Raw genomic sequence first — 10296 nt, forward strand, 5'->3', positions numbered from 1 at the left:
CCCTCCCCCCGCTCCAGCCTCACGCGCTCACGCGTTCCTCCCCACGCTCGCTGGCACGCCATGGCCACTCACCTCTCTGGCCGGCGACAGATGGCACGCCCGCGTAAGGATACGATCAACTTGGACAGTCTGATGGACGCGTTTGCGTGGGATGACGGTGAGATGGCCCGGGCGACGGCGTCGTCCGGAACGACCAACTACGTGTCGGCCGAGCTCTCGGGCCCGTTGCCGGACAAGTCCAAGTCTGTGACGACCAACGTGGACCTTGGGGGCTTTGACGACGCGCTTAACTCGCTCATGAACGGGCTCTCGGGTCTCGGCGGAGTGGTTGGCGAGGGCCTGTTCAAGCCGTGCGAGACGTGCGGGCTCAATGTGCCCGAGGTCGACGTCATCGACCTCGCCGGCCGCTTTTACCACCCGCAGTGCGCCCCGGTTTGCCCCAAGTGCGCCGAGCCTGTCGACCCCAAGCAGCTTGTGGAGAAGAACTCGGACGCAATCGCCGAGATCAACGCCAAGATCACAAAGGAGAACAAGGCACTCAACGGCATGAAGGCCATGAAGGGCCTCTACCCGGACGGCTCGCGCGAGGCCAAAGACGTCGAGCGCCAGATCCACGAGGCCGAAGGCAACGTGCGCCGCTTTGAGAAGCGGCTGGCCAAGCTCAATGATGTCGGGACCGGCTTTGTCTTTGTTCGCCAGCAGTTCTACCACCCGCAGTGCTTCCAGTGCGCCGTCCCCAATTGTACCTACGAGATGGTCTCGGACGAGTTCCTCGACCCCAATACTGGCAAACCCATCTGCCGCTACCACTTTTTCGACATGCAGGGCCTCATCTGCTCCGTCTGCGACGAGCCCATCGACGTGCTGCTTAACCAGCAGTCTGTGGCCGTCGGCGACGCCCGCTTCCACTCGGCCTGCTTCAAGTGCACCCGCTGCCGCAAGCCCATCAAGCAGTTCCGCAAGGGCCCGGACACCAAGATCTACTGCAAGGAGTGCCACACCATGGTCTTTTAGCCAGCCTTGTTGTACCTCTCCTCGCTCCGCCCCTTGCTCGCCGGCTCGACCCCCCCCCTCCCCCCCTATCCCCCAACTCGCCTGCCTCCCCTCTCCCCGGCCTGCCTGTACATCTCTGCACGCCCCGTCTCACCCGTCAAAGGTACACCCGCAAAGATCACAACCTTCCCGCAGCCCCCCAGCCCCCCAGCCCCAGCCCCAGCCCCAGCCCACAAGCCCGCGTGCAGCACCCCCACGCTCACCCCCACCCCCACACCACCTCACCTCACCCCACACCACCTCACCCCCCACCCCCCACCCCACCCTCTCACCCATGCCACCTTCCACCACCCTCTCCCTCGTCCTCATCTCCCTCGTCCTCTCCCTCTCCCTCTCCACTACCACTGCCTCGTCGCCTTGCACAGGCACAGTTCTCTGGTACGCTCCTCCTCCTCCTCCTCCTCGACTTCTCCCAAACGAGCAAACGAGTCCTCCCCTCCTCCTCTCCTCGGAACGAACGAACGAACGAGTAACTCACAACTCCCGTCGGATCGCTATTCTTGCCGTCTGCCACCATCTCACTCACGGTGTGGCTCTTGCTGCCGACGCTGCAGTCGGACTGAGCCCACCGGAGATGCACCCGCGGGAACTCTAGTCCTTGCGGGGCACCCGGCCAACCCGGGGCAGAGGGACACTGAGTCCCTCGCCCTTGGCCCGGGTGTGCCCCTATGGGGCGTGTTATGTTTGGTACGTCCTCCCTTCTCCTTGGTTCCCCCCCTCCTCCCCTCCTCCCGGATGGCGCGTATTTTCCACCATCCACCACCACCCCCCCCTCCCTCCAGCCACCCCATGGCTACCCAAGCAGACACATGATGAAAGAATACATACAACATACATCTTAGGACACTTATGAGCCCAAAGGGCTGAGATCAGAATTGTTTTCCAACCTGATGTCTTGCTATCTCGCCTTGTCCACACGGCCCCCCCTCCCCCCCTTTGGCTGCCCGCCGAGGATTCTGGGGATGGCGGTCGGTGGTTACGGTGAAACTTTTTTTTCTCCCTTCTGCTTCCTCCTCCTCCTCCTCCATGTAGACTCACAGCAACGACCGACGACAACAGTGTAATGCCTCCAAAGCTCTCGACACCCGACTTCACGTGGTGATGTGCAGGACGATGCAGTGTGCTGGGTCTGCAGAACTGATCTGTAGATCCATCGCTCCGCGCGTGTGGGCGCTACCGCGCTCCGCCGCAGACAGCCACCTGCTGCCGCCGCACGCACCGCTGTCGACGCCCAAGCACGCTGCCGCTAACCGCGGCGCGGCTTCGTCGACGCGCTCTCAGCCGCAGACGACGCTGATGTCGTCTCCGCCGCCGCCGCCGCCACCCCAGTCCCGGCCTCCGCCCCCGGTCTTCTCCGGACAGGGCAAGGTTGTGATCATTGTGGTCGGCGCGGTTGTCGGGCTTGCGCTCGTGGTCATGGCCGTCGGCTTGGTCCTGTGTCTGCGCGTCCGCTCCGGACGCCGCGGCTACGACGAGCTGGCCGGCCGCATCGACGAGGCTTCGCGGGAGGCGCCGACTCGGCACAACCCGCTCGATTGGCCCCCGTCCACAACGCCGTACACCAAGTTTGACGCCGACTTTCGGCCGCTGCCCAAGTTCTGGCGCATGGGAACCGATCCCGCCAGCGGCAAGCCGTTCTACTTTCAGCGTCAGACCCGTGTTCGCTCCAAGCGCAGGCCCAAGAGCGTGTACAAGTAGCGGTCCCATCGAGAGCGTGTATTCCACGCGAGGACCCGCTTTGTATGTATTAATGAACAAGCATCAACACCAATCAATCTGCTGGGTGTGTGCCACCGTGCCGGCTGCGCCTCGGTGCCGACTGCGCCCTCCGTGCCTGATGCCTACGCCTCACTTCCCACGTCTACGTACGCCAGCTCGGTGAGCGTGGCGACGTTGACAGGGTCGATCCACGCCGGCGAGTTGGACTCGGCCCATGCGTCCACCACAGCAGAGGCACTCTCCGGCTCGACGTCCGCGTCCTCGCCATACAGCGCGACAACGAGCTCGTCGTCGAGCAGCGTCCGCTTCCGCGCCCGCGACCGCGTGTACTGCATGACCATCGCGTCGACGGCGTCCATTGTCTCGAGCATCCGTGCCTCGAGCGCCTCGTTCACGCCTTCCACCCCCAGCACGGTCTCAATCGCGGCCACAGCCGCCCGCCCGGCCTTCTCCATCGCCTCCAACACGGCATCGAGCGGCTCGGCCGCCTTGCGGGTCCGACTCACAAGCAACTCCATCCTCTGGCGAATCCGCGCACGCACCCGCACTCGCCCGCCGGAATGCCGATCTAGCAGCGTCGAGCCATCCATCGCCGTCAGTGACTCTGCACTCTCCGAGCCGACCACTCCCCCAGCCTCCATAAACGCTGCCGCCGTCGTCACCGACCGCCTCGCCGGCCCGCTACTACTCAGCGCCGCCAGCGATGCCCGCCGCTCCGCCAACGTCGCCACACCCTGCAGACTCTTGTACACCGCCAGGTGGTGGTAGTCCCATCCTGCCACCGCCTCGGCGAGCGCAGACAACGCCGTCTGAATGGCCTCACTCATATGCCCTCGCGCCAAGTCGAGTCTGCCGTCTGCTGCCTCCCCCCTCCCCCCCCCCCCCCCCCCCCTCCCCCGGCCACACACACAGGCGTCATTGACCGACACCTCTCCGCCCATGCCGCCCTGCCCACCCAGACTCATCACCCTCACCCTCACCCTCGTCCTCGTCCTTGCCATCTCCTCTGCTACCGCACACATCCCCGTCGTGCACTATCATGGCGTAGAGACGTTCACAGAGCTGGCCGCCGCCGGACTGCCTGTCGTCGTCCGCGGCTCGCCGATGGCCGCGTGGGTCGCTGCTGGAGACTGGACACCTGAGGCCGTCATGGCTCGCGCCGGCAGGGCTACCAAGGTACTGGCCAAGATTGGCGAGTCACAGAGCCCGTGGTTCTACAAAGGATGCTGCCCGGCGAGCCAGATTGCTCTGGCCGATGTCCTCATCCCGCCCATCTCGGCACTCGACGTGGCCGACGACGACAGCCCCGGCTCGGAGATCTACTACTACGCCTCGTATCTGCGCGGACCGCTCTTGCCTCTTGCTGCTGTGCTGGACGATGCAGATGCTGCTGGTGTCTATGTTCGCGGCTCGCATCCAGACTCGCGCGGACACCAGTTCTGGACTGGCTCGCCGTCCGCCACCACCCTGCTGCACTACGATCCGGTCCACAATGTGTATGCACAGCTACACGGGCGGAAGCGGTTTGCGCTTGCGCCGTCACAAGCCTGGCCCCATCTTGGCGTCTTTCCCCGCCACCACATGCAGCACCGCGATGCCCGCTTTGCCCGCTCGCACAAGCTTGAGCTCGAGATCGTCGATCTTGTCGCTGGCGACGTCCTCTACCTCCCGCCAGGCACCTTTCACCAGGTCTCGGCCCTCGCTGACTCGGACGGCCCCTCGATCTCGGTCAACTTTTGGTCGGGCGTGGCGCTTGTTGAGGACCTGGATGCGCTGTGGGAGCTTCCGCTTGCTTTGCGCCGCCCCAGATCCCGCTCTCGCCCCGGATCCCATGCTCGGCGGTGGCGTCGCTGCTTGACGCCCTCGCCGCCGCTGCCTCGCCGCACCTTGCCTTTGCCCCGTACTCCTCCCTCCGCGCTGCTCTCCGCACCATGTATCCGCCCGAGGGCGTCATCGAGACCCCGACGACCTCGCCATTTCGTCCGGTCTACGGCTCCGAGGCCAGCAATCCCGACCTCAAGCACCACGCCGGGCTCATCCGCCAGCACGCCCGCGCTACGGCCGCAGGGCTGGCTCGCCCGCTCCACCGCCCAGCTCACCAGTGTCGGCTTGATCTCGACTTGGTCACCGCTTTTCCGGCTCGGGCTGCCGATGCCCTCGACGTCGCTGCCACTTCCGCCCTCGCTGACGCCTTTGCCCGTCTCGCCGCTCGCGATGATGCCCAGCGCGCACCAGGCCTCGTCGCCATGTACATCGGCCACTACCTCGACGACATGCTCTCTCTCCTCTACGGCATGGACGCCGCCTCCTCCATCGCCCACATCATCCTCTCCGCCCCTCCACCCGCATCACCACCTACACCCCAACCCACCCCATAGCACTCCAACGAGTAAACGCTCATGCCAATCCGATCGCCTTCCTCGCCGCCCGCCGCCCTCGCCGCCCGCCGCCTCCCCGCCCGCCACTTCGCGCCCACTGGCACCACCCCCACCTGACTGCGCGCCATGTCCTCCCGCCACGGCCACGCCCGCCAGGCCCTCTCCCGCACAGCCATGGTACGACCACCCCACCCCACCCCATCCCTCCACCCCCTACCCACCCCCCTCACCACCTCCACTCACTGCCTACCCAGTCCGTGATGGGCTACTCGGCGAGGTATGCCTCCGGCTCCGAGTCCGCCTCGTCAGCCTCGTCCGACGACTACTATCACCCTGCTCCCGCTCCTGCCACGTCTCGCCGATCGTCCCGAATGTCTCGCCCGCGCACCCGCTACGACAGCGACGACGATGATGGGGACTACTACGATGTGCTGGCGGCGTCAGAGCGGGTGTCGAGCGGAAAGACCCGCGTTGAGTTGCGCCTCGACCCTCCGCCGCCTCGCTCCCGCCGCCCGCCGCCCACACGCTCCTCCCCGCCCACACGCTCCTCGCCCCTTACTGATGAGTACAGTGACTCCAATGAGCAGGACGAGTCAGCTCGCTTCCGAGCCACTCCCCGCGCTGCCCGCTCCTCGCTGGATGAGGTATATGCTCGTTACGGGAGCCATCGCCAGTTGGCGAGCCCGCCGCGTCAACGGGCTGTCGTCGCGCCACTGGCCGAGCCAGCCCCACATGCGCTCGAGGCGGCGCGGATCGAGCTGGCGACGCTCTCGTCGGCGCTGCAGAACAAGTCGGAAGTTATTGCAGCCCGCGAGGCTCAGCTTGAGACGCGCGAGGCCGATGTATCTCGCCGCGAGGCTGACCTCCACCAACGGATCCTTGATCTGCGCCAGGGCGAGGACGAGGTCCTCCGCGGCGCGCGCATGGTCGCCAACGCGCAAGCTGAGGCCGATGCCCAGGTGGTCGAGGTTGAGGCTGAGTTTAAGATGGTGCTGGGTAGGACCCGCGCCCGTCTCGCGAGTGTGGAGGAGGAGTTGGTCCGGGTTCGGGCGCTGGCCAGCAAGCTGAAACGGGCCAAGGCCGAGGCCGAGGAAAAGGCCGCCAAGCAGCTGGCCGCCACCTCAGAGTCGGAGGCCAAGCTCTCAGCCGCTCGCAAGCGTATCGCCAAGCTTGAGCACAAGCTGATGCTGACCAAGACCTCTCCATCGGTGCACTCGCCGCCGTCGGCGTCTCCTGGCCCGACGCCTCCGTCGCCGACACCCGCTTCGCCGTCCAAGCCATCAAGCGCTACAAAGGCGGCAAGGGCGGCGTACGCGCTGTCGGCGGCGCTGATGACTGTGGCCACGGCGGCACTGGCCGGCGAGCGTGTTCCGCGCGCCCAGCTGGTCGGCTTGGCTCCACTGCTCGCGCCTGCGGTCCGTCTCACCGCCTCGCGGCCGGCCGACGACCAAGCTGCGCTGCTCCAAATGGTGCTTGCCGTCGAGCGGGCGGCGCTCTCATCTGATGCCAAGGCGCCGTACTCGGTCCGCAAGCTCGGCGACGACGTCTTTGCCGCGCCGCGCAACAGCTACCTCGCCGCGCTCGAGCCCGAGGTCCAGGCGCTTGCCGCGCTCGCTGTCATCGGCGCACGCGGCGGCGTCGACAAGGTCTCGGGCGCACTCAACGTCTTGCGCTCGCTTGTCCAGCGCGACTCTGTCCGTGCGATCCTGCACCAGCACGCTGCGCCGTCGCTGTTCCTCGCCGCGCTGAGCGGCGCAGCGACCGGCCGTGCCGTCTGCCCTCTCTGGTCGCCACTCGCCGCCGTCCTCCTCTCGCTCGTCTCTGCCGACACCGCCTTTGCCGCCGCCCTCGCCACCCCCGAGTGGATGGACGCTCTCGCGACCGCTGTCCCCGTCATCGATCCGCAGGATCTCGACTCGCTCTCGGTCGTCATCCAGAACATCGCTGCCACACCCGCAGGCGCAACCGCCTTTGCCGCCTCCACCCTCAAGCCCGCCCTCCTCGAACTCCGCCGACACGGCACCCTCTCTGACTTTGCCGGCATGAACATCGACGCCGCTCTTGCTGCATCAACGCCCGCACCCCGCTAAACCCATGAACTCCCCGCCCGCCGCCGGCCACCGCCCTCCGCCCGTGACCCGCCGACCAGACTCTGTCGACGTCAGCACACGGCACCCCCTCTCTCCCCCTTTCCACTCCCTCCCCCTCCCCCCCTATCCCTTATGACCTCCCCTTCCACCACGATTGATGCCGCCAAGCAGTGGGCGACCTGGTCCCGCGAGGTCGGTGACACTAAGCGTGCCGACGAGATGGCCGCCCTTGTGGAGGCCGGCGACGAGGAGGCTGTGGCCAGAGCCATGGTCCCGCGCATTGCCTTTGGCACCTCGGGCCTCCGCGCCAAGATGGCTGCTGGGGCTGCCCATATGAACACTCTGGTTGTCCTCCAGACCACCCAGGGCGTGCTCCGTGTCATGCGCGAGACCGGCGTGCTCGAGGGCGTGGACAAGCCCGCGGTCTTCATTGCCTACGACGGCCGCCACGAGTCGTATCACTACGCCAAAACGGCGGCCGGCGTCTTCCTCGCCGCCGGCATCTCGGTCCTCCTCCCGTCAAAGACCATGGCCACGCCGTTTGCCTCGTACTCGATTGCCCATCCGCTCGACTCGGCCCCGGCCCCGCTGGTCGGCATCGTCGTCACCGCCTCCCACAACCCGGCCTCGGACAACGGGTACAAAGTGTACTGGGACAACGGCGCCGCCATTCTCCCGCCGCTGGCCACTACCATTTCCGACGCTATCACCCGTGATCTTGCTCCCGGCTTTGATCGGGTCCTCCCTGAGGACGTCGTCGCCCACGAGGGCTGCATCGATGTGTACGACGACCTCGTCGCCGCCTACATTGCCGCCCTCTCGCACGCGCATCGCATCGACCCGCCGCCGGCTGCGGCCAAGCCCGTCGTCTACACCGCCATGCACGGCGTCGGCACCCCGTTCATTACCGCCGCCTTTGCCGCCGTCGGGCAGGAGCCGCCGGTCCTCGTCGCCGAGCAGGCCGAGGCCGACCCGGACTTTTCTACCGTCACCTTCCCCAACCCGGAGGAGGGTAAGGGTGCGCTGAAGCTGGCCATCGAGACCGCCAACCGCGTCGGTGCCGACCTTGTCCTCGCAAACGACCCTGATGCCGACCGCCTCGCCGTCGCCGAGCGCGGTGCCGACGGTGAGTTCTACATCTTCAACGGCAACGAGCTCGGCCTGCTGTTTGCGGCTCGGGCGTGGACTCTGCTCCCGGAAGCTGCCCGCGAGGACCCAAGCTCGCACGTCTTTATCAACACTGTCGTCTCGTCGTCGGCGCTCATGGCGTTTGCCAAGTCGGTCGGAGCCGAGTACGCGAGCACCCTCACCGGCTTCAAGTACATGGGCAACAAGGCCATCGAGCTGAAGGAGGCCGGTAAGAACGTGGTCTTTACCTACGAGGAGGCCATCGGCTTCCTCCCGGGCACCATCGTCTTTGACAAGGACGGCATCCAGTCGGCCGTCCTCGCCGCCCAGTACTGGCAGAGCCTCGCCGCCGGCGCCGGCGGCGTCACCACCGGCCTCTTCCGCACCGAGCTCGACCGCCTCTACGCCACCATTGGCTACTTTTACATCGAGACCCAGTACCACTTTTGCCACGAGCGCAAGACCATCGACGCCATCCTCGACGCCGTCCGTGACAACGAGGCCTACGCCCGCGATGACTTTGCCGCCGCAGGCTTTGACGTCGTCCGCGTCCGCGACCAGACCACTGGCTTTGACGACGGTGAGACCGACGGCAAGACCCGCCTCCCGGTCGGCGACCCCATGATCACCTGGTGGTTCGCCAACGGCGCCGTCGCCACCGTCCGCGCCTCCGGCACCGAGCCCAAGCTCAAGCGCTACGTCGAGGTCAAGGGCGCGAGCTCCGACAAGGCCGCCGTCGTCGCCGCCCAGAAGAAGCTCGACGACGCCATCGTCTCCATCGTCCTCAAGCCCGAGCAGAACGGGCTCATTGCCAAGGGCGAGTAGTCGCACCGCCCTGCCTCACCCGCGCATCGCGTCGCCCACCACGCCCACCAACTCGGCGAGCACGCCAGCGTCTTGAAAGTAAAAGTGTTCGCCGCGGAAGACGTGGACCGCACAGGGCCCGCGCGCCAGCGCCCGCCACTCGGCCTCCATCTCGTCGGGCGCGATGCGCGCGTCGTGAGCCCCGGCGCAGATCGCCATCGGCACGTCCACCCCGCGGCTCTCCGCCCGCTCGTTGGAATACTCGAGCATGAGCCGAAAGTCGGTGCGAAGGACAGGCAGAACGAGCGTCTCCATAAACTCCTTCGACGCCAGGATCTCTGGCGGTGTCCCACCCATCGTCACCAGGTACGAGGTGAGGCCCTCGTCCGTCAGCTCCGAGGCGAGGAGCGACGAGACCGGAAACGCCGACCGGGCCGAGACAATGAGCGCCTTGGGCATCGGCAGAGCGCACACAGTCTCCATCGCCACGCCAGCCGCCGCCGCCGCCTCTTCCACCGCTGCTGCCAGCTCGGCATCGGCCCCACTCGCCTTGCCATCGCCGTTCCCGGCACCGACCGCCATCAGCGCCCGCACCACCTCGTACGCCAGCGTGGCGCCCATCGAGTGGCCAAACACCACATACTCGCCACCTGCGCCCATTTCAGAGGCCATCGCCACCACCGCCTCGCCCACAATGCCCGCCACCGACGAAGGATGAGCCTCGCTCATCCGCACCCCGCGACCCGGCAGCTGCAGCGCCCGCCAACTCAGCCGAGGCGCCGCCCGAGCAAAGGGCACAAACGAGGTCGCCGAGCCACCAGCATGGTGAAAGGCATACACCACACCATCGGACTCTGTGACCTCTCCTCCAGGCACCCGCAGCTGCGTAAAGATCTCCTTTTTCTTCGACATGACCACACCCAGCGCCCAGTTAGAGGAGTGCCAGTCGGTACCGTGGTGGTGGTAGTGGTGGTGGTGGTGGTGGCCGTGGTGGCCGTGGTCGTCGTGGTTGAGCCCCCTGCCATCGCCACCGCCACCACCACCCGATCCCCTTTCCTGACCAACCTCTCCCTCCAGCTCTCCCTGTCTGACACCCCCCCTCTCACGCCCCCCCCCCCCCAACC

At 66.6% G+C, this 10296-nt stretch overlaps 6 protein-coding genes across 6 annotated transcripts in view; 5 read left to right on the forward strand and 1 right to left on the reverse strand.

Moving 5' to 3' along the window:
• AMSG_07705 (uncharacterized protein) overlaps positions 1–1168 on the forward strand; it is a 1597-nt gene extending 429 nt beyond the window's left edge. The window contains exon 2 of the mRNA XM_013900329.1: positions 91–1168. Coding sequence (XP_013755783.1) covers positions 91–1014 — 924 coding nt within the window. The 3' untranslated portion in view covers positions 1015–1168. The remainder of the gene's footprint in view (positions 1–90) is intronic.
• A 553-nt stretch (positions 1169–1721) lies between these two features.
• Positions 1722–2751, forward strand: AMSG_07706 (uncharacterized protein; the record flags this gene model as incomplete). The annotated part of the gene is made up of 2 exons (XM_013900330.1): positions 1722–1740; positions 2246–2751. 2 exons carry the CDS (start codon positions 1722–1724, stop codon positions 2749–2751), a joined length of 525 nt encoding a protein of 174 aa, XP_013755784.1.
• A 960-nt stretch (positions 2752–3711) lies between these two features.
• On the forward strand, positions 3712–5183 carry AMSG_07708 (uncharacterized protein; the record flags this gene model as incomplete). Its single annotated transcript, XM_013900331.1, has 2 exons — positions 3712–4527; positions 4581–5183. The coding sequence occupies 2 exons, from the start codon at positions 3712–3714 to the stop codon at positions 5148–5150; spliced, it is 1386 nt and encodes a 461-aa protein (XP_013755785.1). The 3' UTR covers positions 5151–5183.
• A 615-nt stretch (positions 5184–5798) lies between these two features.
• AMSG_07709 (uncharacterized protein) lies at positions 5799–7255 on the forward strand (the record flags this gene model as incomplete). The annotated part of the gene is made up of 2 exons (XM_013900332.1): positions 5799–5823; positions 5877–7255. The coding sequence occupies 2 exons, from the start codon at positions 5799–5801 to the stop codon at positions 7238–7240; spliced, it is 1389 nt and encodes a 462-aa protein (XP_013755786.1). The 3' UTR covers positions 7241–7255.
• A 117-nt stretch (positions 7256–7372) lies between these two features.
• Positions 7373–9193, forward strand: AMSG_07710 (phosphoglucomutase; the record flags this gene model as incomplete). Its single annotated transcript, XM_013900333.1, has 1 exon — positions 7373–9193. The coding sequence occupies one exon, from the start codon at positions 7373–7375 to the stop codon at positions 9191–9193; it is 1821 nt and encodes a 606-aa protein (XP_013755787.1).
• Positions 9194–9531: 338 nt separating this feature from the next.
• Positions 9532–10084, reverse strand: AMSG_07711 (thioesterase; the record flags this gene model as incomplete). Its single annotated transcript, XM_013900334.1, has 2 exons — positions 9532–9553; positions 9585–10084. The coding sequence occupies 2 exons, from the start codon at positions 10082–10084 to the stop codon at positions 9532–9534; spliced, it is 522 nt and encodes a 173-aa protein (XP_013755788.1).
• Between the last annotated feature and the right edge of the window lie 212 nt (positions 10085–10296).

The sequence above is a fragment of the Thecamonas trahens genome, assembly GCF_000142905.1.
Source record: "Thecamonas trahens ATCC 50062 unplaced genomic scaffold supercont1.37, whole genome shotgun sequence".
Classification (NCBI taxonomy): Eukaryota; order Apusomonadida; family Apusomonadidae; genus Thecamonas; species Thecamonas trahens.